This window comes from Pararge aegeria, chromosome 2, assembly GCF_905163445.1.
Source record: "Pararge aegeria chromosome 2, ilParAegt1.1, whole genome shotgun sequence".
NCBI lineage: Eukaryota > Metazoa > Arthropoda > Insecta > Lepidoptera > Nymphalidae > Pararge > Pararge aegeria.
The window spans coordinates 14,649,089-14,676,986 of NC_053181.1; the positions used below are offsets into that span (position 1 = coordinate 14,649,089).

The 27,898-nt window shown below is 34.2% G+C and overlaps 1 protein-coding gene across 1 annotated transcript in view; it reads left to right on the top strand.

The window, feature by feature from the left end:
• LOC120634362 overlaps positions 1-13,854 on the top strand; it is a 33,076-nt gene extending 19,222 nt beyond the window's left edge. The window contains exons 10-16 of the mRNA XM_039904879.1: positions 324-598; positions 1,343-1,524; positions 2,020-2,211; positions 9,221-9,380; positions 10,644-10,768; positions 10,988-11,157; positions 12,409-13,854. Of these exons, the coding sequence (XP_039760813.1) occupies positions 324-598; positions 1,343-1,524; positions 2,020-2,211; positions 9,221-9,380; positions 10,644-10,768; positions 10,988-11,157; positions 12,409-12,643 (1,339 nt within the window). The 3' untranslated portion in view covers positions 12,644-13,854. The remainder of the gene's footprint in view (positions 1-323; positions 599-1,342; positions 1,525-2,019; positions 2,212-9,220; positions 9,381-10,643; positions 10,769-10,987; positions 11,158-12,408) is intronic.
• Positions 13,855-27,898: the final 14,044 nt, after the last annotated feature.

A 27,898-nucleotide genomic window follows, 5' to 3' on the forward strand; every position in this document is an offset into this window, starting at 1 on the left:
ACTTCATTTATTTTCATTAAAACATTCTGATTATATATTAAAGGAGAACTAACATAGACAATATTCTCCTGGCTACCTTTACAAAAGTAATCTACATTCGAAATAGTCTTTCCTCTGATAATCGCCATTAATTATTGATTTACACTTACAATCAATGTCGTTATTACAAACATTATTTATCTGATTGTAATGACGAGTATTATTTTTTTCTTCATAGCTATAACATGTTGCTTGCGGCTCATGTATTATTTTCTCACTAAAATAATTGCTGAACAGAAATAAATAGGTGATTTTGCGTAAAAATAGATTATTTATTTTATCAGGCTTCAAAGTTGTAGATCTCATATTGAGATCTTGGAAGGCCTCCACGAATTTGGTGCAAGAGGAGAAAGAGGAGATAGGTTCGAAAGAGGGGATAGAGCTCTTTTACGTGTATGCGGTCCATCTGTAAGAGAAGCAAGAGATCCTTCTGGAAGGTTTCTATTTCGTCAAGCTGTTACATCGAAAGGTTCAAACTTGACGTTATTGGTGAGAAGAGCGACAACACAAAGTGTCGACGAAGAAGAGTTCGTAGACGGAGCCTTTGCTTTCTATGATGGTAAGAAGTTAACATAATTTTAATTTTCAAACAAGTCTTGTATGAAATGAGGCAATGTGCTGATGAGATATTACAGTACATATTCTTAATAATGAAACACCTTTGCTTCACTTTTTCCTGAGATCAATATTTGTACAGAAAAAAACTAATAGTTATAAATAAAACGAAGTGACAACCATTACATTAACCGGGTTGAAATTGAAGTAAAATTGGGGGGAAAAAGTTGTGTATGTGTATATATTCGCCTTTTTGCTGTCATGGTAATCAGAGATGACATTCAGCCATTATTGTATTCAAAAACAGTGAAAACGCCCCACGCACTTGTCACTTTACACCCACGGAATGTTGCTAGCAAACAAACTTCTCCCATTTTCCCATTTTATGGTTAACCTTTAGAACATTATAGGTATAATAATTACTGTCTACTGGTAAATAGTATAAAGTGTCTAACCGTTTGGTCGAGAAACACTACTAAAGTGGAGTCGTTTTTGATGCTTCAATATTAGTCGTGTACACGGTTTCTGTATGTTTTTCTGTGAGAGATGATTACGATGACAACAAAATCAAGGTCTTAACAATAATTCACACGCACGTTCATAGTTACACACGTACACTTATAATTGTGATGTGAGTGTCATAATCAGCTAGGGTTGCCCTTATACGAAAACCGATTTGAACTGAACGGGTGTGGGCATGAGACCATAATATACTAAAGTTATTATGGTTTTTGGTTTTTTAAAACAGAACAGCACGAGGGCACGGTGTCACCTGATGCAACGTGCGCTTCTACTCATTATGGCTTAGCATCGCCCGCTCATGGAGGAGTGTCTGCCCCTTCACATCATCATATGTTTTGGAATATCGAGGAAAGGCTAATGTGTACACATCGGTTTATACCCGCCTCCAATCAAAGTGTTACGATTGAGGTAAATAATGTTATATAACTAAAAGAACTTTTATTTATTTATTTATTAAATTACAATTCGAAATCAAACTTTAAGTTATAAATAATAATAATTACAAACTAAAATTAATATTTACAATAAATATAAGCCGTCTTACTGTTCACTTATGGGCATAGTACCCAAAATTATACAATACTGGCGCTATAGCCCCTTTGAATTGCTAGACTTAGCCGCTGGGCTAAATAAGCGCCAACTCCTTGGTCACCAGATGTCAAGACCAATTTTTGGGACACGATGTTATTCTGTCTATTTCTTAATAGAGTTTTATGCTCTTCTAAAAAAACAGCCATATTAGAACATTGCACTAATTCAGATCTCAATTCTTTTGTCGGCGGAATCTAAATTCACGCATATTGTGAATAACTTTGCCTCCATTTTTAAATTTATGTTTTCGATGGTATATATATAGTTTCACTTACACTTTAACAGCATTAAAAGTAACAAAGTTTCCTCTAGATCCAGCACCTTGACCGAATGTGGAGTGCGGAGCAAACTGGCAGCGTAGTTACGGGTGCGGGTGGTTGTCGAACTGCTTGCGGCGATGCAGGTTGCGAATGCCGTGCGGCCACACCTCTGCAGCATCACGACCACGTGGCTCTTGTGGCAGGGGACGGCACCCATTTATCCTGTCTTTGTGGAGACTTTCAGGTAATTGATATACTCCTTTTTTTTTTATTTATGTTCTCATCTTCGTTAATAATATCATCTTTGGCAATCAATCTTTCTTATGAATATTTATCCAATCCTACTTGACAAATTTAATATACCATAACCTTATGGAGATTTCTCGAATAGTACAGATTGATTGTAGAGTCCTCGTCGGATGGAACTCACCCAGCGAGGTCCTTACGGGTGTTAATTATTGCGATGTGAATAAGTCTATTTTTCTTACTTATCAAATGTAAACAACCTTTTTGTTACTTTTAAGTGCTAAGATTATTTCAAAATTTTAGAAAATAATAAAAAAAACATTAAAAAAATCTCTTTTTGTTGTGTTTGCTCTTAATTTATTTCTCGCATTTGTATTTTATATTTATTAAACATACTTTATACTAAAAAGTAATGAAAAGATTGTTGAGTAAATGAATGAATGAAAAAATCTTTTATTTTACACCGAAGAGAAAAAAGTATTTACAGAGATATAATCATATTAGAGGAAGAGGGTTTAATTTGGTGACTTTATCGCTACATAGTGCCGAGCGCCGCACAGCTGATCGTAGCGCTTAACGTGGCATGATTGATTTCCATACATTTGTTTAGGTCACTAGATGCTTCGCTCCTTATGGCACGCGTTTTATCGCTCGGTGCAAGTTTCCCCTGGCCAGCACTTTAGGGCTTCCGCTTAAACTTGTGCAGTTGCAGATGTAAAAACAATCCCTACTAATATTATAAATGTAAATGTAAGTTTGTTTGTTACGCTTTCACGCAAAAACTATTTAACCGATCCTCATGAAACTTTGTACACATATTCTTGGAAGTGTTAGAAGTAATATAGAATACTTTTTATCCTGACATTAAGCTCGGTTCCTTTGGGAGAGGGGATGAGTTTTTGACGATTTAACACCATAAATCCGACAAATTATAACCGATTTAAAAAAATTTTGTAGTAGAGGTTAAATATGTGTTTAATTTTGCCCAAACTGTGGTTGGAGATAGAGAATAGAACTCCTCAGCGGACAGCAGAAAACCCCTTATTTAAGGGCTTAGCGATACTGAATACTTTTTTTTTTTTTAGAACTGCAACTCAATTTAATGCCACATGAAAAACCAAAATCAAACGCAGTCGAAGTCGCGGGCAACAGCTAGTAGTTAATAAATTTAATTATTGTGTCAGAGGTCAATCAATGCTAATAATTCCAGTAAAAAACTGTTAATTTGTATTTACCAATAAAAAAAGATTTTTTTACTAACCACTCTAGGTAAGACTCACAGAATTAAGAAAATACAGAAACTGTGTACATGACTTACATTGAAGCATGAAATCCACTCCACTTTGGTAGTGTTTGCCGAACAGGCGGATAGCCACTTTATTCCATTTAGCAGTTGACAGTAACGTTTACCATAAAATGGGCAAAATGGGAAAGTTTGTGAGCTAGCAATTTTCCGCGGGTGTGAAATGAAACGTGCGCGGGGATTTTTCACTGTTTTTGGACACAATGCACTGCCTACAATAATGGTTGAATGAGGGTTCTGTATGTTCGTAATTCTGTGACAAGACTGTAACGTTGTCTATTTTTGTTGTGGTAACTTTTGTCTCGGTTGCAGTAAGCCGTTGTGTCATATTGACAGTTAAATATTTAAGAAATAACGTGTACTGCCTCTTGGAAACCTGCTAAAAACAAATAGTGATGACAATTAGGAGCACATTATAATTTCAAAATAGATAAAAGAGGTTTTTTTCATCGACTTCTTCATGACAAATTTTTTGTCGGTTATCGACCTCTGATATATAATGGCAATAGCAGAATTGAGCTCTAGTATATCAAACTATCGGCGATTTTCTATTACTATTTTTCAATACGTGATCCGCGCAGGTTTGAGGGTACGCCCTTACATAAGCTCCTGACACAATATTTCATGTATAAGTCTGTAACAAGTTAATCGTGTTATTCGGGGTAATACCAACGCGAGGATGAGGCATTCTACGACCGGCGTCCGGGTCGCAGCGCGATCCGCATAATTAAGTAAGAGGGTTAACATTAAGTATGTAATAGCAATAAAGCGCGAGCAGCCGTCCTAGCATAAGGGTCTTTATATAACAGCAAATTTATCGCCATATAATTTACCACGTTCTGCGTCTTATCCATATTACATGTGCTAAGTAACATTATCGCATAAACTTGGGTTACCGGGTTCAATGAGTTGGTGCCAGTCGTAAACTGTCTCATATCTCTCGTGTCACGAGTGTAAACTTGACTCAGTCTCTCGAACGAGCGTATAAATCGCGTTCACCTAAAAGGGTTTCACCTAAAAACAAATTTACTGAAATGCTACGTTATTTTCGTCATGTCCATATTAAATACGCTTAGACGCCCACTTAGTACGAAATTGCACACCTCACAAACGACTACGAGTTTCTGTATCGTCAAAGTAAACTGGGCTTAATGCATACGTACCAGGCGCTTGTAGGAGTAGCTTCTTGCCAGGAAAGTTGGAAGTATTTAAGATGAGTCGGAAAGGGTTAAACTCATAAATAATATCACTAATAATCGATTTAGCGGAATGATTAATATTCCAAATAACGTGTATTTCAGTTTTAAGTCTAAGATATAAGTCTCTCTATCTGAAATAAAAATAAAAAAAACGTGAGAGCCATCACGCGACGCCTGGCAGATGTGAAACATCGAAATTGTTTTCTGTAAGTTATTGCATAATGAAAAGCTTTATGCATTACAAATTGGTTCCACAAATAAAATAAAAAATACAAACAAATGGATAACCACTCCTTTTTGTAAGTCGGTTGATAATGACTGTTTTATTGCAAAATTAATATTCATTTTTATTGTTACATATGAAATACATAAATTGAATCATATAGCGTAGCGATGCGTCGCCACGGCCTGTGTCGCCACGCCGAAAATCAGGTTTACCCTCCGCCTACAGATGTTTCACATCAAAAACAGAGAGATCAGAAGTGAAAACTCAAAACAATGAAATAACCAAAATGGAATCAGTCCATGACGCTGAATCACAATATTTTACCCATCCATGAAGGCAAACACTAATACAGTCGTGTATATACAATGTACTAAGAACATGAAGCATAAGTTTTTCCCCTACTAATCGCTCAATATGGCTTAAGAAGTGTTTACATCGCTATTAGACACACGTGTATGAACGGGTGCGTGAAATATTGTTCTAATATTATCTAGGACATTAACTTTTCAGTGTTGTTATAGTACCTACCTTTGAAACGAAACCGGCATACTTTGAAATTCTATATAATGTTCTCAAAGTCTACCAATCCCCACTTGGCTAGCGTGGTGGACTAAGGTCGAAAATATTTTCATTCTGAGAGAAGACACGTTATATGGGCCGCTAATGAAAATATATAAATTACTAGCTGTTGCCCGCGACTTCGTCTGCGTTTGATTTTGTTTTTAAAGTATTCAGTATCGCTAAGCCTTAAATGAGTATAGTTGTATATACATATAACATGTGACTGTCAATTAATTATAGACAAATAATTTGCAATAAAATAAAATTGTGACTTTACTTAAAGATCTAAGCTATCCTATCTCTTAAGTTGGACCAGACTGCTCACGGTGTGCCAATTTAATTTAAAATCGGTTCAGTAGTTTAGGAGTCCATCGCGGACAAACATCGTGACAGGAGATTTATATATATTAAGATGTACAACATCTAAAAGTAACGAGTAGTAGTAGTACTAAAAAAAAGACGATTTAATGAGATATTTATGTTATTCGTCACTTAAAAACAGTCTTCGCTAGCGAGATGTGTAATCTCACACTAGGATACATTTGCTTTAGCATGGGCTACTGGATTCACATTACGTTGATATCGGTCGTAAACGTAACTCACTTGTACCTATATAAACCTGACTCAGTCACTCGAACTGTAATTGGTTGGATTAAAGGCGTTTTTGAAATAAGCCAAATACATAATTATTTACCTTTTGCTGCGTGTTCATCTACACTTTATTTTCCATGCTGAATAAACTTCATTGCGCCTTTCTTCAACATTAATTTCGAGACTTGACTCAAATTTGGAATAGCAATTATCTGATAACAAACTTCACTTACCTAATTGGAGAACTCCATCAAAAGTAAATCTTGAAATGACATGAAATATTTGTGAAATATTAATGGGTTAACATTATGAACACGTAAGTATCTTCTACTTTACCGAATTTCCAGCTGTTTTTCTATTTCAACACAGATTAGAAGCTCTACAGTATGCAACAAATGTCATTAATGATTTGGCTGTCAAAATTTTTAATACATAATAATGATTTGGCTGTCCAAAATTTTTATATATTTTATTTTTTCCACTATATCTATATATTAGAAACAGAGTTCAATATTTTATAATTTTGTAACTCCATTAATTTGCATATACCTTATTAAAGAGAGCGCCGAATACGCATTAGGTATTTATTTACGATTTTTACGACTTTTAAATAGTCGATAACCAATAGGAGATTATGACAATATCTATATTAATTTAATATTATAAATGCGAAAGTGAGTCTGTTTGTTTGTTTGTTACTTATTTTCAGCTCAAGTTGAACCGATCTTGTTGGAATTTGGCACACAAGAAGCCCGCATCCTGGGGATGGACATAAGATTATACTTATCACGGAAAACCATTACCCGCGGTTTTTAACAAATAGCATTTGCTATCTATGCATAGCTTGACCGCTTAACTTATTTTGGTGATATTTTGCATAGGAATACTTTGCATCCTGGAGATGACCATAGGATAAATTTATTCCGGGTTAAAGAAATGGTTCCTGCGGGATGGTTAACTTCGCAAGGAAATCGGTATCGTACACTAAATTGAACAGGTCCGCGCCCACATTTCAACCTCAGTTTAAAGCGACCTCGCTTCGCAATAAAAGCATCAGTTCACGATAAAAAATAGGACGGTAGTAAGATTATAACGTGGACAATTTACTGAATTATCAATTTCAAAAAGAAACCAATACTTTACGCTAGCTCCTATAAAATAACGTGCGGTAATTTGACTATAATAGTTACATATAAAATATCTAATTGCTGCTCTAAAGGCAGTGCAACTCTTTGAATTGACATTAAAAAATCTATTTGAATTAAACAAATATGTATATGGATTTACTTAAAAACGCTCTAGCGACATTTTCTGTACTACCTTTATAATATCATGTAAACTAATATTTGCTTTTCCCGAAGGAATAAGGAGTCGATCCCTCGCTCTTTATTACAACTATGCAAATCAACATATTAAGTTATCGGTGCGCGGTATTGGTATCCGAGAAAATTCGATGCCGTATCATATGTAATTTCAATGGGAAAGTTTTTTTTACATAGAAATAATGAAATGATTATGTATTTTCCACAAACATATTTATTTCAAGGAGGGTAAAGCTTTAATCTAATAACTAGCACAGTAATTAACCTTATTATAGCAAAATATAAGCATGTTTAATTTTTCTTTTAATATTAAATTTGTTTTCATGATCATAAAGTTCTCCTAGGTTATAGGATAATAAAACTAAATTTATGCTCTTCTGCATTAAAGAGTTTCTAGGTAAACCATGTGGTGATTCTTTCCCACTTGAATTCTTTCCCACTTTATTCTCGGTTTGCCTTTATAATTATTTATTATCTATTATAATTTGTATTAAATACCTAAACCTTAACCTTAACGGTATTTAATATATATATATATTTAACTAATTTTCATACAATCCATGAAATATTAGCTTCGCTTTCGGCCGGAGTGGATTAAATGACTTATTTTTACACTTGTTTTCTCTATTATTTGGTTTTCTATCTATTCGTTCTGTAAAATTAAAAACTTATAAGACATGTTACTTCGTTAGTATCTAAGAGCTAAGTTATGTATTTTTACACATATATAACTAATAATAAATTTATTGACTTACTATAGTACAGTGGCTCACTTTTATTGTTTTTCCAGACGTTAAAATAACGTTAAAAAAACACACTCATAAACCTATCGGTTTTCTCATTACTAAATTAATGAAAATAGTTTACCAAATCATACAGGTACCTCGAATCAAAGGTACTATCGAAGTATGAGACTAAACAAGAATACTTTTGATTCCAAGAAAACAAATCGTACTCGCAAGATTTTTAAAAAACCGAAAAAACGTAGACGGAGTTGCAGGCCACAAACTGCGAGATGCAGGATAAAATATATTAATCGACTACTTTAGCGAATATTTTATTTCGTATTATTTTGTAACAATTGTGAAAGAAAACACACATTATTTATACATATTTCCATTATAAGCAGGGTACTTCGCAGAAAAAGGAAACCACGGGAACTCGGGTCTAACAATCGACTGGTCAAGGTCCGAACTTCGGAATAATTTTATTTTTAGTCTCGTGCGGGTATTTTAATGGTACGAGTATACCCTTCTAATATGTATTATAAATGTAAAAGTTTGGATGGTTGTCAGTCACTCAATCACGCAGAAACGGCTCAATGGATTTAGATGAAATTTTCCATGCATGTAGCCGTTGACATGGAAAAGAACATAGTCTACCTTTTATCCCATAAGCAGTTCCCGAGGTAAAAATGAAAATTGTTTACGAGCCGCGGGCATTAAAATATGGTATGCATGTCTATGTCTAAATATGGTATACGCTCGAATAGTTCCCGTGGTGAGATAAAAAGTTGTTAACGAGCGCGCGGGAATAAAAACCTTAATGTAAACGAACAAAGTTTACATTAAAATGGTTAGTATAAAAGCACCGAAAAAACCGCAGAGGTTTGTCCTCGGTGCCTATCTGCAACGATTACCTAAGGTGTTAATTAAAAGAATAAAACCAGCTGTGGGAAAAACATACTGCTACATTGTAGAACGATAGGAACTAAGTAAGCCTGTAAATTTTAATTTTTAATAGCATTCAGTCGCGGGTATCAGCCAGTTACATTTTGTTCACTGAGACATTATTTTTTCTATTAGGCTGCTTGGCTGCCAGTGGTAGTCAGGAGTTGGACTAGCCTGAGGTTGGAGTACTCTGTAGCACACTACACGTACGCAAGTCGAGGATTTGATTATGCAGCCGCATATAGCTTTAATGACGACGCGATGTGCGGCCAACGTACTTACACAACGCACTCTGGTAAGTCAATATTAATAAAATAACTACCAATTTAAATTCGTGGCTAAGGTAGCAAAACATTTAAAAGGGGACATAAACACACAAAAAAAAACATATATCCCTTAACTAAATTAAAATCATTTCTGACAAAAAATAATTCAAAATGTTATTATGTTATCCTAACTTAACTTATAAAACTAAAATGAAACACATATAAGTACCCTACTTTTACACTTAACGCTAAGCCTAAAATTGTAAGCCTCTTGATGTTGGAAAACGGAGCGTAAAACATAAGACAATGGGTTGACATTCTTATCAAATGCCATTACAAAGTCATTTTTGTCCAAGATTACTATTAGCTAATTTAGCCAACGTAGGAATGTTGTTGGATAAATATAAGTTGCCGTTTACGAATTCACTATTACTCTTATTATGTCAATCCAGTAATCCGTTAAGAGATATGGTTAAAGCTCAAACGCTTTAACTTCTCGAAAATAAATCCCGGATAATGCGGCAATATCGTTGAGGAGATGGCAATATAAAATCGGCAACTCTTCCAAAATGAACTTCGAAGATCTCCAATCTCATAAAGAGAAAACAAACACTTCAATCTCGAATTCCCGACGCGCCGCGAACATTTGTTAAAACGCGTTGGATATTGTTCTCGTTAGTAAGGAGCGTGTCCGAGAAAATTGCGCGCTCCGGCCGTTTCACGCCGGTTTGGGGTTGAAATGAAAAACCTTGAAATAGACAGTAATGCTCAGATTACATCGTTGAATATGTGTTTATTTGAGTTTTTATATTTTAATTCGTCCGTCTCGGGAGCAGTCATAAAGAATAAATTAATTCGGCATTATCTATATATTTTAACGTCTTTCAAAATAAAGCACGCAGAGGATTTTAAATAAGTAACAATTATTTGTTAGTATTAATTAAAAAAAATCTTAATCTAATAATGCTTCGACAAAATCGTACTCTACTTACTTCAGATTTATGTTACTGGTTTGCACTTCATTCATACTAACGTCTTTAAATGGCGCTGCTTTTAATCATTTTCAACTAAAAATCGGGAAAGAATTTTCCATTATATATCATCTGCTTAACGCTTAGTCTAACACTCATGCCAATCGATCTACGAGTAATGCAAGACAAGAAAGTTCCTAAGATATTGCGTTAATTATTGATAGATAAACCAAATATATTTTTAACAAGGTACTAAATTCCACAGTGATTTGTGTTGACAATTTTTGTATGTTCTATTTATTTGTATTTTTATTTCCCTAGGAGAAATATCATCAAGAAATGTGTCCGTCACTGGCAGTTTGAATGAATTTTTCTACCAACAATGCACCTGGGTCCTAGATTCAAATGTCGAACGTCAACTCTACATTGATATTTCCTCAGAACAGGTAAATCTATACTTTACATCTTCGCGTTACAGATATATAACCAACAAACTTCAATATTAATAAAATATAAGATTAAAACTTTACACGGAAGTTTGTATTAAAATTATTGGATCTCTTTTCGGAAGCGCTCACCGATGCTCGGTTATTACATAAAACTTTCGAATAAATTTAACATTGTAGGTAAGTGAATTTTCAAAATTGCGTTTCATTATTTCCTAGGATAAGTCGTGCAGCTCGTGGAATATTACGCTTCACGAATGGTCGGGAATGGGTGCACACAGCGACGGGGGGCTGGCTGCGTCCGCCGGCGATCTGCTTTATACCTTCTGTGCGAGACAGAAGAATCATACTTTCACTTTGCCGTGGAGACTTAACACCGTTGTTATAAGGTTCGTTTATTTTTATTATCGTATAGATATTCGGAACGCGTTTGTATTACTTTTAAAGTAGACTATAGGGTGGAATTTTTATTTGACGTTTAAAATTTTTGTCTGCTTTGTAATTACACCCGAGGCCGAAGCCCGACAGACCTTTTGAAAATTGAAGGTGTACATGCTTAGTCACTGTACGTAATTTGTTTTATTAATATAGCGTGAATCGCATTTTTGTAAAAGCTTTCAGCGTTCGTGGTTTTTTGGTTAGAACGTAACACTTATTTGGTAAATTATTTATGAAAGGTCCTTCCCTAAAATACCCACCTGACCTTAATAAATCCGTAAAAGCACATGCTTTTATAGAAGAGTATTTTCTCAGTACAAAGATCTCTTTCTTTGTACATATTAGATGGGGGCCCGTAAGCGGGTACGTGGCGAGTTTCCGTAACGACATCTCCCCGTAAATCCTGAATAACGATGTGTGAAAACATACATACCTTTGTCGATGAATTGGGAATTTTGTCTGTTACATTCTTTACATAATGCTCAAAGGTGGATATTTACGATACCTCGGAAAAATCCGGATTACTATTTGTAAAGGACGAGATTTTACTGTCTCTGCGTGAATCTTGTTTTGTGAAGGTGTAGGCTTTACCAAACCACATAAGTTACTATATGTTAAGAATATTGAAGTACTAAAGTTTGATATTAATTTATTAGTGCATAATATTATATAAATTAATAAATTTCTACTTAATTAAATTGAAGACATAAACATGATAATTATTATCAAGTTTACTACTTTTTGAAATTTAAATAAAATGTTATTATGGAAAGCAGAAATTTCAGGATTTTTTAATGTATTCACAGGAGTTAATTGAAATAATATATTTTAAATGATGCACGGTGACTATTTTATCTTCTTAAATCCGCAGTCCTTTAAATCTATGTGACCCAATATATTTCGAGGCAATATTTAAAAAGGTTAATTTAATTAGTAATAAGTTAACTACACTTTGTATAATAAAAAAATAATATGCAGTTTTATAACAGCTGATCGAATATTTCCTCTACTTCCAAACATTTGGTGGTGTCTATCAATGTATAAATTACCGGAACTGTGACTGTGTTGTGTGCGAGTGACACCGCTGCCTCAACACATCATTCAAACTCAGTGAAGGGTGTTTCTTCTGCACCGATTTCATATTTTCTTATTTTCCATTGACATTCGTCATGATTGTTTTTTTTTAAATATTTCTCTTACAGATTAGTTGCACTATCGCGTCAGCAGCCACTTTACACCATCCGCTGGAGGTCACAAGTGGTGCGCGCCAACAATCGTCTGGGTCCGCCCACACCCGTACCAGCCGCCTCTGCCAAGGCCTCTCGCTTTGATCACATGATTATAAATTATCTATTACTCTTCTTACTTTGCGGATTTATTGCCTCAGAATATTGTTGTTATAAAATGACCTTGTTTGCATTAGGTGAGAGGTTCTAAAAGTAACATTTTTGTTCTCTAAAGAGTAAAGAAACAACCTTTGTATTCGTTCGACATTGTAAGCTGTACCCGCAACAATTACTCGGCTAGCTTGGCCTCATTCACCGCGTCCCACCTTGAGTTAATGCCTTCTTTATTATTCTCTTTACTTTGTGGACTTGGGGGGGTTCAAGGTTTTATATAAAATGCTGACAATGTTTTTGTTTCGTGAAAAACCATTTTTGTTTGTCTTGTTTGCCGCTATACGTTGTATAAGGAACAATACTTCCTCGCTCCACCGGTTGTATGCGCGACTGCGTCCCGCCTTCAGTTAAGGGCGTTATGGCTTCTTTTTCATTTTATTTACCTCGGGATGAAAAAGCTTTTTTGTATATTGGTGCACACTTTTAATATAAAGTCTTATAAAGTCATTTTTTTTACACGTTCGCGTTATGGGTGTTCTCCAAACACAAATAATGCTCAGTCACATCAATTTAGTTTGAAAGCCATCTTTCAGTTTATGGTTTCTTATTGTTCTTTTTATTTCAAAAGCATTTTTACAAAGTTGTGTGACAAAAACTTTATTTCGTGTAAAAGTTATTTTATTATACACGTTCCACGTTTACGTAGGTAACAAAAGTTTGCTCACACAAGACAACGACTGCATGCGCCAACCGCTGCATTCCAGCTCGAGATAATGACTTCTTTATTATTCCCTTGGGTTGCTTGAAGAAAAAGTTCTCTCATAAAGTTTGTAACAAGGATTTTTGAGTAAATGTTATCTTCTTTACGATACTTGTGTATTGCCGCAACATTTGCACATTAGTTGTATTGTTTTATTCTAAAACCAATGTCAAGAGTTGCTTAAACTTATGAAGATAATGAAACGAAGGAGGCAGATTACAACACCGCTCAAGTACACTTGCAGGTATTATATGATCGCGTGGTACTTTAGATAATTAATCGGCTATTTTATAGTGGTGACTGTTTATGTGTAACTTAGTGATAATAAATATAGTGAATTGAGTATGTATACTGTACAGTTATGAAAGTGAGGGCGTGTACATATTTTCTATATTGTGATCGATGATACAGAACGTTCCAAACGTGTCGACTGTTGACTTATGAACATTGAATGTGAATTTGATAACAATGTGAAATCAGAAATGGAACTTTTGTTAGCATTCTACTGGTAAAGTGAATCGAAAAATAAATATTGTGCTTGCGTATTACGTATTGTGTTTTTATTTTTTATAGTTTTATAAATCTTGTAAACTACTACAAACTACTAACAAAAGAATATAAATACAATCGTATCGTTTTATTATTTCTAACATAGTCAAAATAATTATGTACTTGTTTAGTTATACACTTTAGAAACGTAAAATTATTGTGTACCACACGTCAATTAGAAATAATAATTAATAAAATCATTATGCTAAACTGTAAGTTATTAGTAAGGTTTGTATGTGTGTGACCGAAAATTAAGTTTTTCATAACGGAGTCACAGAGTAATAAAATACGGAAAATCATCCAAATAAACGTAAGTACAGAGCCAACCGAAGGTCCTTCATTATCCTTATGTAAATTAACACTGTTTCATTATTATGGATTTTTATCCTGTGGGTTATTGCAAATACTAATTTTTATATTTAGAACAGTAAGCATTTCGTAGAGTATTTGACATTTTAAATTAAATCGTCATGCACGTCTATTGCTGGACATACGTATTTTCTAGAGAGTTCTAAACTACACGATCTTGATTAATATGAACCGCGGCTCATATTAATCACATTTATACACATTATTTAATAAATATTTAAAATATTAACACGAGATACATAATTAAATCAATAGATATTTAAATTTTCAATCTTTACAACGAGCCCAGAAACCTCTACTTAAAACTGATGTTAGTTTTAAATTTTAAATAATGTTTTTTTTTGTCAAATACTCTAAACAAATAATATAAATTCTGTATAGTTAATGAATAGATATCAAGAGTCCACTGTAAATTAACATATCCATAGCATTGATTCTAATCTAGGCCTGACTGTACTCAGAATCTTTACAAAAAACGCGCTAAACTAAGCAGAAAAGCAGTTTAAAAGTTTCTTCCTAAAATAAATGTATTTCGTATGATAGACAGAGAGGTTTACTAACTTAACATAACCTTGCTTCAGGGCGGCCAAAAAGTTCTTACACGGAAAAATATACTCATCATCAATTTTCATATTACGATTAATTTGAAACCATTTGCATATCAAATGGACATAAAATATAATTTTCTAAAATCCACGACAACCAAACAAATCCGTGTCATGTATTTTATATTTTATGTTTTATTATCTGTTGACCTCACTGTGCCTGGGTTTTTTGTTTTCCTGTGCTATACAAAGAATTTTATGTCAACTTCCAGGATGCAAAGTTTCTTCAAGATCGGCGTAGCTGCTACGCTGTGCGTAGGTAATAAAGCTTCTTTTTATAAATCTCAGGCTATCGAGCAAATAATAAGTGTCCTATGCCCGTCTCAAGGATGAAAAAAAATAATTACAAACCCGATTCAAAATTATTTTTTAGGTTATCTTGTGGTGGTTTAAAAAAAAATTAATAATCCCTAACGAACACCTGAAAAAACTAAAATAGCTTTCGTATGGAATTTGCTACATCGGATCACTTTCAATAGATGGTGTTCTTTAAGTGATATGAAGTTCGTTGAGTAATGAAAAAATACAAATATTATAAACTACATTATACGGATATGCATTGTCTTAGCACTTTAAGTTCATTGAACATCATATTATTACTGCCACAGAGTAACGGCTGTTTTTACTATCAAAAATTTATAGAAAGCTACCTCAAGAAAGTAGGGCAGAACTTTTATTACACTCTGGATGCTCAGACATTGCAACAGTAGAATTATTATATTAAGATGAGTCCGAAGTAATAAGAAACAAAATATTTTATGAGACAAAATTATTTAGAATGCTTTAATTGTGTGGATGATTTATTATATATCGTCCACGACGTAACATACATGTTAATAAAATATGTTATTGCATTAATATATGAAACATAGCGTGTTTAGTTCTTTTTTAGTTTTAGTTTTGCAACACTGCGCAACTAAAATCGCGAATTATAGAAGTGAAAATTGTATTATGGCACTATTATTATAAAGTGTAGTCTTGTTATATGTTACAAAAAACAAATAATTTGGGCGTGTTTATAACGAAAGTATTGTAACATTTTGTTTAATTTGGACTCACCTTTACGATATTAATGGCATAACATTGATATTTCTTTTGAAATTAATTTCATCAACAATTGTATTTGTTAAGCTTTGCTTACACGAAAACTCTTTTTATATTATGAATTTAGGGGATCATGTATGAAATTTTTGATGAAACCAATTTTATGCCACTAGTTTCGTAATGTATGTAAATCTGACTTTATTTTAATTCATATGGATAAACTAGCTTCTTTAAACAACAAGAAGACTAAGAGCTTACTAGAAGGTTAGCTCGCTCAACAACACTTATCAAGTGTGATACTATCACAGAATATTAGAATTTGTGTCGAACTCATTTGTTTTATGCTTGGAACCATTTAATATTAGTCACTGTACATTTCTTGTAATTTAAAAGTAGGTGTAAATAGTAAACACTATAGTTGTACTGACCGAGACGCTATTATAATAGAATCAATTGAAGTAATAAAGTGATGTTTGTTACACCGAAATAGAGAAATCAAAAGTAATCCGTGTTTTATTTTGCCAACACTTTAACATTATATATTATTTGACCGAATTGTGTTTGACTAGTCCCCGGTAGTAATTGTGTTTGAGTAGCCCGGGACTTATATTATTTTTATTTAATCGTGTAATGTGATATCCACCCTTCCATCGCCCGATAAATCAGTATATTAGACAAACACAACTCACGGAGCTTTGCGGACGGTGTTCGGCAATTTAGCTGTTTCATGGTATAATAACTAAACTGGCTTTGCTAGGTAGGTTTGTTTGTATGTATTGATCATGACGATGGATATACTGTCAGTTGTCAAAAAGTGTTCAAGATCGCACATATGGATTAATTGGTTCCCATATTATTGGAAAACATGTTCCCATATTTTCGAGAACTTGCTGGAGATAAAACCAAGGCATACGCAATGCAGAGTTTGAAAAAGCGATATAGCTGTAGAAATATCTTAATGTAAGTAAGAACCTACATATTTTTGATCAACATGAGATAGCTAAATGTAATTAAAAATCGAGCCCTCTTCCTCAGAGATTTTGTTTCGGACAAGTTGTAGAGCATTATTGATCAAAGTTTATATTACAATGGATATTAAATAAGCATCAGCTAATAACAGTCGCCAAACGATTCAGCTTTCCAGTACCCTACTGGAAAGCTAAATCTTTCGGCGACCCCACAAAAAGCGGGCCTACTAGTTCAAACCTAAACCATCCACCAAACCAACCAAATTATAATCTAGCTAAGTAGCTTAACTTTACAACCATTAAAAAAATCGAATCAAAAATACTAGTTTGTACAAGTGTATGAAACAAGCCATTGTTTCCAAAAAGTTATTCGTTAACTTTACGTTATGTTGGAAATTGTCTTTATGAAAACTCTTACGTTGGGCACTCTAAGAATTCCTTGATTTTTATTTTTATTTATTTATAAATAATCTTCTTTCTAGTACGAATGGGAATTACTAAATCAATATTACTCGTTAACAGCTCTTCAAAACCTACTAACGCGAGTTACCATTTTGCCGGAATTTATCCGCTTTGATTTATTTTCAAAAATTTAAGTAGCCTAACAGCCTAGTGGTCAGGGCTTTGGCCGACGACCGAGTTTAATACCCGGCATGCTGATTTAACTTTTCGAGGGTATGTGCGAAATATAACTTGTTTTAACGGTAAAGAAAAACTTGAAGAAACCTGCACGCCTGAGAGAACTTCATAAGGTTTTCAAAGGCGTGTGAATTCTACCAATTCGCACTCGGCCAGGTAAGTTGGACTACGGCCTAAACCTATAAAGGTTAAATGCTTTAATTATGATTACTTATATATACTCGTATTTATATATTTAATAATAATTTAACTATAACGATGATTATGCAGTAGCCTAAGTTATTCTCTGGCTTCGTCACTATGTCTTATCTAAAAAATCACGTCAATTAACACCTATAAACACAATTTTGGATTTATAAAAGTCTCTAATATTATTCATGCCAGAGAGCTGAATAAAAAAAAATGTTCGGGCATTAACAGTAATTGATAGCATTAAACCTTGGGCCCGGGAAACTTTGATTCATTTAGACGTAATCCGCCCCTCCGCATCTGCCTCCCACTATCTCATTAGCCAACCAATTTGTTCAGGGATCACTCAAAGACTTTAATCTTGAGGCTTGCGAGTTGTCGTCATGACATGCTATCACTTTGAGAAGCCATATTACATTTAAGTAAGAACAATATGTAGATTATATACCAAGTTCACAAAACAAGTCATTTTCGTCGGCACCGGACTCCGGTGTGTAAACGTGTCGACGTTTACCCGTTTGTTATATGCTTGGAACCATTTAATATAAGTCACTGTATATTTCTTGTTATAAAAAAGTAGGTATACACTATAGTTGTACTGACCGAGACGCTATTATAATAGAATCAATTGAAGTAATAAAGTGATGTTTGTTACACCGAAATAGAGAAATCAAAAGTAACCCCGTGTTTTATTTTGCCAACACTTTAACATTATATAATTATTTGACCAAATTGTGTTTGACTATAACCGGTAAGAAAAGTCATGTTCATTGGTAAAACCCTATTCTAGTCGGTGCCCGGGACTTCGACTTTGTTGGGGACATCGGAGTCCGAAGCCGAAGGTCAGAGTAGATTAGATATTTAAGTTGAGAATTTATAACGGAAAACATTTTCCTTTTCCGTACGATTGCAAGTAAATAAGCAACAGTGACGTGAAACCAGTGCGATAGATAAAAATCTACTTATTATATAATTATATACGTATCAGTATACGTACCGTATACCTAGATGAGCATAGTTAAAAACTTAGAAGTTTAGTTGAGCAGATATCGTACTGGTAATTTGCATATAAAAGCTTTCTAGACTGACTTCTCCGTTTGAGGCGCGCGCTTTGCAGTCAAAGTCAGCATACGCCTTAAGCTCCGTCTACTATATAATAGCATAGTTATAGAAACACTTATCCTACAGCTACACCACGTATGTACTCTTTTGAATTAATCACCTGTAAATACACGGTAAGGTATTCAATTGATTATTGAATTGTTAGGTTTTGAATTTTTAAAAGTCGTGCTAAAATAAATATAGAAAGAAATAAGTCAAGAGTTTGGGCTACTAATTGAAATAAATATGTTGACTCGACATTAAGTCATTCATAAACATCAATAATACGAAGAGGCCGGAAATAAGGACGTGCGTGGCTCACTAAAGCTGTGCCATAATTATTGTATGTTTATATTTCTAGGCCATAGACTTTTTACAGAATATGCAGGCGCAAAGATTCAAATAAATGAATATGAAAAGAAAGCTCGACAGTGCTGCAAAAGAACCTGCATTACATACAAAAAAAGCCCTAAGATTATTCGGTCAGTTAAAAATACTTAGTTGCTTCCGTTTTTACTTTAACTTGATACCGAGTTAGGTTACAACGTTTGCTCCAAATGGGAAAGTTTTAATTCATTGTGGCGAAGGCGAAACCAACATGCTATATCCACTGGCATACTTTAAAGTTGAGACATAGAAGTAGGGTTGCCATCCGCCTAGATTTTCCAAACCTTTGCAATAAGTGTACACGTACTTTTATACGTATAATCGAACTTTATTTGAATAACAATCAAGTGTTTCAATGTTTTTTTAAAGACCTCGAGTTAAATTTCTAAGGTGAGAATGAAATTAGGTTCTAAATTTCATTATAAAGGCTCAGCTGTCAGCCTATCTGTGGTAAAGATAGATCTTGTTACGATAATATGATTGCGAATTGTAGCCACTAATACTACAATAGCACAGTAATTGACAACCCTGGACGAGACTACAACGCTAGCTATCTCAATGTAGGTACTATAAGTAACACACACATACACGTCTGCTAGAGGCTTCGGCTTGTTTGCCAACTGAGTTCCTTTGTGCTCTGCCAAATAATTCCGCTGCTACTACACAAAGATACTCGAACTAGCTAATGATTTGTAGGAAAACTGTTTTGAGACACTTAAATTTTTAACGAAGATCTCTTCTGACTTCAGTTTGTTTGGAACTTGTATCTTGTTAGAACTTTATTTTTTACATATTTTTGTTATGAAAAAATATAGTTAATATTAAATCAATAGAAAGTTATTGTTACAGACGTTTGTCTTATGCTATTTAAGGTAAGTGATGCTCTAAATTTGGTAAAAAAAATATTTACCGTAAAATAGAATGTCTATCAGGATAAGATGGAGTTAAGTTAAGCGAAACTATATATTCTTGGAGATAGTGCCATATGTATTACTTAATCTAGCAAACGGCTGTAATTCATTCAGTTCGGCCCAACGATTTGGCTCTTAATTATTCACTTCAATGCCAATGATACAATAACGAGGCATTAGGTTTAATTCCCGGGTCAGGCTATATAATTTTAATTTGGGGTTCTGTAATAAAAACATCTCAGTAGCAGTCAAAAGTAAAAATGTAACAATGCCCGCCCCGTGTCGCGAAGACCACGTAAGCCGACAATCCCGGTTATCGTCAGTTACGTGATAATAATCGCTAAAGTTAATAAGTGGGTCTATGCTCTAAGATCGTTCCATAGATGCAGGATTTTAATTTTAATGGGCTATCATGGATGCAAACTTTTGGATGCGAAACCAAATAGTAGTGTGGGTTTATTTTTTATGTCAAATGCTTTTTCAAATTTTTAAAGAGGTCAATTTGAAGTATGATTTAAGTTGTAGATGTATTCGGTTATAAGCTATATATATATTGTAAATATAGATGTATGTCTACATTTTTTTTGTCCACATCCACACTCGTTTTTCCTGCACTTTCGAACGTTGGCTGGTAGAAAATGCTTTAGCATTAAGTCCGCCTTTTGTAAGCCAATTTCTGGTGGTGCAATAAATCGAGAAAAAAACACTTCGTCTTAGATTCCAGTGGACATAAACAAACTTGCGGCATCTCGCGTAGCACTTCTTATAATAGCCCCTTGATGACATTAAGAAAACATTAATGCTATCTTTAATGGGGCTGTTCGTCGAGTGCAACTAGGTTTATTTGCTGACCGAACACCTGGCAAGCAAACGATACTAGGCCAATACTCTATTGGATATAATCTATTTTGATATTATCTCTCTCTCTAGGTCCAAATATTATCAAATCATCATCATCATATTGGCCTGCGGATTTCCGCTATGGATCTCTCCTAAAAAGCGTTACAGCACCCAACCTTGCTCATCCAACCACTTTCCACCGTTTCCTTAATATCGTAAGTTCATAGTTGTGAAGGTGTCTCGAACTCAGCTTAACTCTATGTGGTCTCTACTTTAGAACTTTCCAGCTCTATTTATTATATATTATACGCGCACACCTCAGCTGATTGTTGAAATTTTGCATCGCTATTTTAACCATCTCGATGCTTATAAAATTGGACAGTTCCTGTTTGTAAGTCTTGCTCATTTCATGAGGAAGCATATGTTGATTGACGTTACGCTGTGACGCATAGATAACGCGGGCTCAACCACTGAGCACAGCTAAAGAAGAAAAACAAACGCGAATAGCAACTATTTTTTGTTTGCAAAATATACTGAGGATTTCCAGAGTTTAAAAAATATGATTGATAGTGCATGTTTTATTCAATACTCGTGCCATATGGGTCTGTGGTAGAACCGCTGCAACAATCAAACCGTCCAATAAAATATTCAACCCAGCACAGTTCCGGCGAATCGTTGGAGTACGGCGTAATGAAACTTGTATGCATAGCATATACGTTGAATAAATACCTAATGTTTGTGGTAATAATTTTAAAATAACATGTTCCATAACCATGATCATCAGCCTTTTGTCTCATCATTTCTCACAGCTGGGCAAGGGCCTCCTCTGAAAGGAAGGATTTATAGTCATCATAGGGGGGCCTAAATACGTACATACATATGATTCAAATTAGAAAACACATAATAATAATTACAAACTAACATAAATATTTACAAAAAACTTACAAAAATATAATCTGTCGTAACTGTTCACTTATGGGCATGGTACCCTAAATGATGGCGCTATTGCCCGTTCAGATTGCTAGACTCAGCCGCTGGGCTAAATAAGCGCCAGCTCGTGGGTCACCAGACGTCAAGACCGATATGATATATTTGATAAAACTCTCCAGAGTTCTGGGGCTTCTGTCCTATTTACCTCCGTAAAAAAAGGACTAGTAATTGGACGCGCCTTGTTTTACAGGCGTGGCTTTAAATAACTTGTTGAGATGACATTTCCTTCTGCTACGTATATATTTATTATATATTACGTCTAAACTCTAAATTAACGATTAAAAATTCCTTTTACTCTTATTTTACAAAGATTTTTACTTTGAATCGCAAACTTATATTACATTCACTTTAGAGTTGTAGATCCGCTTTGATAAACAACGCATCGGAAGTTGCATGAAAAATTTAATATTCATTTTAATGTTAAAATTTTATACAACTGGTGGTTTACTGAGTTAGTAAGTTGCCATTATTTGAGTTGGTACGAGTACATACATACATACATCCATCCTCAAAAACTTTCGCATTTATAATATAAGTAGGATGGTACGCATTCGATCGCTTTCCCATATGCCTTGCGACTTTCTGTTATGTGTGAAGAGTTACTTCCTTTAACTCCGACAATATTTATCAGATCTTCATTAAAATTAGACAATACATGTTTGATTGTATAAAAAAAAAAATATTAAAATCGGTTCTAATTTCACGGAGCTATGAAGTAAAATTGATAAAAAAAAATATTCCATTTCTCGGAGGAAACTTATTGTTTATTAGGATAAAAAGTATTCTATATGTTGACCCGGAATATCAGCTGCCACTATACCAAATTTTATTTGAATCCGTTCAGCAGTTTTCACGTGATGCCCAGACAGACAGACAGACAGATATAGATATTAATATCATGTATTTTATAATGTTTAATTTAAGCTTTAATTCATTTGCACTATATTATTTATGGATAACAATAACAGTTTGGATAAATAATATAGTTCCACCTAGTTAGTGTAAGTGGCCCTGCCGTACTAACAAAATATAAAAAAAAAATTGATATTTTTATTATCAATTAAAAATGAGTTTATCTAATAAATATTTTCTATTTCTATTTCTATTTCTATAAAAAACCAAAAAGAAAGGAGGTAAATAGGGGTTAAAAGATTGTAAAAAAATATTTCATTTTTCTAGTTATACTTTCAATCTGTGTCCTTCAAACAGGCACTGCGGAAAAAGGATCAGAACCTTACTGGTGTGTTATGTAACCTTTCCCCTTTGGCCCTATATATACCGCTCGGTTGATGTTTCATTCCGTTAGATATCTAAATATGATGATAACGATGAGCGTGATGTGAGATGGCAGATCAGACTACAGTAGTGACCACGCCTTCACTTCCCGCGAGTGTCGTACGAAGCGACTAGGAGATTATAACGGAGAACGGGCAGCAGCTTTCTCTGTGCTACCGCTACAATCTACTGCGCTCAACAACCCGTCTGGCCAGCAGGCGTAAATTATTTTTCGACCTAAATAAACTCTTCTCATAGCACATAACTTGACAACAAATCAGTTTGGCATTTTTTAAAGTGGCTCATATAATATTGAAAGGGTGAACGAGCAATTATTTTAGCTGGAAATTTTGAGAATAACGTCGATCGGCGCGTTGACGTTTCATTAATCAACCCTACAAAAGGGAGGCCTATTGCCCCAAAGTGTATTTAGGTTATAATAATATATTTTATATTATGGCTACATAAAAGCTGAAAACAAGTAGGTAGACCTATAAATAATTTTAAGCGCTGATTAAATAACAAAAATGCGTAATTGGTGGCCACCGTAGGGGTGTTATTTATGCCAATTGCAACCGTGTAAAACGTTGTTTAAGTTAAGTGGAATATGTGTAAATAAAAGATCTCTGTTATTTCATCAGTGTTAGAATCTTTTCATAGGAGCTTACTTGTGTTCAGCCTTTTTCAAAATTCCATCAACGATCCAATATCTGGAACAACTAGTTTGGTTTGATAATTGTTTTTTGCATTTGATAATTAGCTCACGTTTGAAGAAGGTTACAAGCCATATATTGGCTTGCAAGACGTAATAACGTAGTAACAGCACGGATGAGTGACGCGAGGCGGTGGGTCTGCTATATAAGAAAGTTATAATGGGAAAAGGTTGTACGCGGACCACCGCGTCCAATCGCGGGAAACCGCTAGTAATATATATTGCTTAAATATAATATAAGTACCTATTACTTAAATAACAGGCTATATTTTAAATATTCCAAATACTATTCGTTCTAACTAATCGTTACTATATCATTTTCCTATCATCGGTAATTAATGAGGGTTTGCCATGAAGCCTGTCAACTAGGGTTGGAACGATAATTTTAAACCAAAAAGATATCATCATATACGGTAATTTTTATATAAACTGACTCCTTGCTTCGTTCAAGAAGTCATATCATGTTTCACAAACTTCTTCAGAAACATGAAAATGAAGTATTTCTATAAGAAATGCTGTAAATAAATCCTTAGTAAATAATTGGGCTAACATGGAATATAGTAGAATGTACCATGAAACTAAAAATTATGAACAACTGCATTTGCCGCGATGGATTAACCGATAGGTACTCTTATATAACGCACATTTACATAAATGTATATCGGCGCAAACCAAAAAGTGTTGATTCATAAATATCAATTAATGACGCAACATTGTTGTTTTCGAACTGCCGAACCCCACCGCTACGCGAGTATTTATAAGCGGAGTTGTACAGTGAAGACACATTCGGTCTACGGACACTAAAGTGACAACATCTCTAATTAATTTACTTTTGTTTATTTTGATTAATTTTGATTGTTGATATATAATAAAATAGTGATGAGTGATAACAATAGTGAAAGTTTTATTGAACCGCGGTCTCCAATTCTTACATGTACCATTATATTTTCAGCCTCCAACGCAAAAGAGAGGACTATTAAGTTTGACCGCTTTATGCTGAGTCTAAAATAAGAAAATCAACGATGTCTGTGTTTAGAGTTAATAAATAAATATATTACGACAAAACTCTCATTGACACTAGCTCCAGAGAAGCTTGTGTCATGGGTACTTGGGTAACTAATGAATAAGTTTTATGAATGATATAAATAAATACTTACAATAAACATCCAGACACTGAAAAGCTTTCATGTTCATCACACCAACATTTTTCCACTTGTGAAGGTCGAACGCACGACCTTTGAGCGTTGGACTCGAAAAGAAGGGTTACTGCCCACTGCGACAATTGGCCGCCAATTAAATTGTAATAACAGAAACACGAAATAAAAGTCTTTCTTTGAGTTAACAGAGAACATTGTTAAGCATCAAATATAGCGTATAACTTAATGTTTCAAACAACCGTGTGCCCCTTGATGAAATCAGAAACGCGGCACTTTTAATTTTTATAACGTCAATTAGTCTATGCTCTTATATAATGTACATGTACATGTGCACATAATTCTATTTTAAACAACCAACGCAAAAAAGGGGTTTAGTAAGATTGACCGCTTTATCCTGAGGTTCAGATAAGACTTGAGTTAAGACCTTGTATTAAGAGTTGAAATATCAGAAACATGAAATAAGTCTTTCTCTGAGTTATATTTATAAAGAGTCCTAAGTAAATAATTGGGTTAACATGGAACATTGTTAGGCATCTAATGTAGCGTGTAACTTAATATTTTGAACAACCGCGTGCCCCGTGATGAAAGCAGAAACGCGGTACACCTAATTGACGATGTTAACTTGCTGATGCTATTATACAATGTACATTAAACGTGTGTATTTTATTAAATTTTAATCCCCTGACATTGCAAAAAGGGGTGCTTTTGTAATTAGACTTTTGATGCCCGTTTTCACTAACGATAGGCAAGGCAATCCTTAAGTAAGTAACGCCTTATCAATGAAGATTCCTAGTCACCAATCTATTTTCATTAGGCAACTCTTATTACCTAACTTGTCTATGGTTCTTGCCACAAGGTGTGGTATTTTGTGTTTGTATTATCATATTTTTCATTTATACTTAGATTTTAGGTTATAAAAAAATCCGATTTTTTTGTAATCTGTAGGTACGGTTAGACGGCGCGTAACGGAGTTAGATATCACATAAGAGTTCTTGAAACGTTTTTTTTCATTTTCTAGGAATCACCAAAACCATCTAGCATCAGATTATGGCGATTCCTAGGTTGAGTGGAAAGGCATTAGTATTTCTTTCTTAGATATCAATTCTAAGCAAATAATAAATCTTAGTTAGAGTTTACTTTTATATGTGTGGGCTAGCGTCAATCAAACCTAATTAATTGGTAATGCAGTCTAATTCATTAGACTATTTACATTCGTTCTACAGGTACTCATACGTGGTTAAATAAGGTAGTAGTCCGGGGAAGTACTTCCGACATGTTGATTTCATGAGGGCTAACATCTACGCCCCTGTTTGATCGAAACAGGACGGCACTTATGCCATAACTAGTATACTACACTATAAAAAAACAACGAAACTTAACTTTTTAAGGTTTCGGAGGCTCGCATTACTCGTAAGTCATGACCAAGGTTCGATATCGTCCAAGCAGCACCTTGCGGTACTAATACTGAAAGTATTTACTCTTGCATAGTGTCCGTTCCCTAGAGTCCTTCAATAATCGAAACCTATAGCATCGTAAAAGTTATAAGTTAAGTTTATATAAAAAATAAAATACTTAACTATCACCAATTACAAATAATAGAAACACATGTCCAGCTTCTACAAGGCTTTAGTCTGTAGTAGCACAAATAATTGAATTTGTTTCCATTAGCAATCTCAATTATAGAGTCACGAGCACCAATTACCAGTTAATGGTTTCTGTCGGGGTTCTAACCAATGATTAAGATAATAATTTATTACAGTAGAAATCTAATTTAGTTTTGTTCAACTGGAGACTTTAGTCGTCACACTTCAGGTTGTGACGTCATGATCTTAATTTAAAATAGCGGTTCGTACGCTAACATTGCTATGTTATGTTGGTGTTACGCAATAACTGAATCTAACAATTTTAAATAGCTACCTCCTTTATATAAAAACCATTTAACGTTGTCTAGATGCTTTCAACTCCACAAGCCAAATAACAAGTACCAACTTTACGCAATTGGGGTGTACCGATAAATCTGAAACCAATGTTTAACCTATCAAACTGACAGATAATAACTTTGACGGGATCAAGTGTTATATATCGAATGTATATCATCCGGCATCCTACTGTACAATGCAGTGCAACGTAAAGCCAAGTTTTAATTACGTCCGACGATGAAAATAGCAGTTCATGAATTGCTTTTCAAGTTGAAATATCAAAGAGGACATGTAGCGGCAAACGAGTCGACGACAATTGAAATGCTGATGTCTGTATGAACAACAACAAGGGCATAGTTTATGACTAGCTACGTGGAAAGCGTTATTGGAACGTTCATAGCGCTATAATCTTTATGACGTTCTATTGTTAGAGTTGATAGTTTTTAAGCAACAAAAATATATGCCCATATTTAACGCTTATTCGTCGACAATGTTTTGATGTTATAACATTCTTCTTAAGATACTGACCCTGAGTATACAAAAATGAGACTCAAACCAAATTTACCTACTAAAGAAAGAAAGAAAGAAAAGAAAGAAACATTTATTTTTTACATTGCGCCACACATTACAATATTCACAACACCACATATGTTGTGTGTGGCACAACCTAGAAAAAAGGTGCCAGCTCAGCATTGTGCTGCATGCGCCAGTGGGAGCATACAGCGCTGATTTTCAGTTATACTAGTACTAGTGTATTATCTATGAAGTTCTTCGCGACGAGAAAAGATATTTAGTAATATGGTCAAGAATCTTCATGCAATAGTTTAATGACAGTTACTCGATAGAAAAATAACAACGCAACGCATCCTCTAATGCAATTTCGCAGTACGATTCTTGTTTATTTATAAAAGTTTTTGGATAAGATTTTCATTGTCCT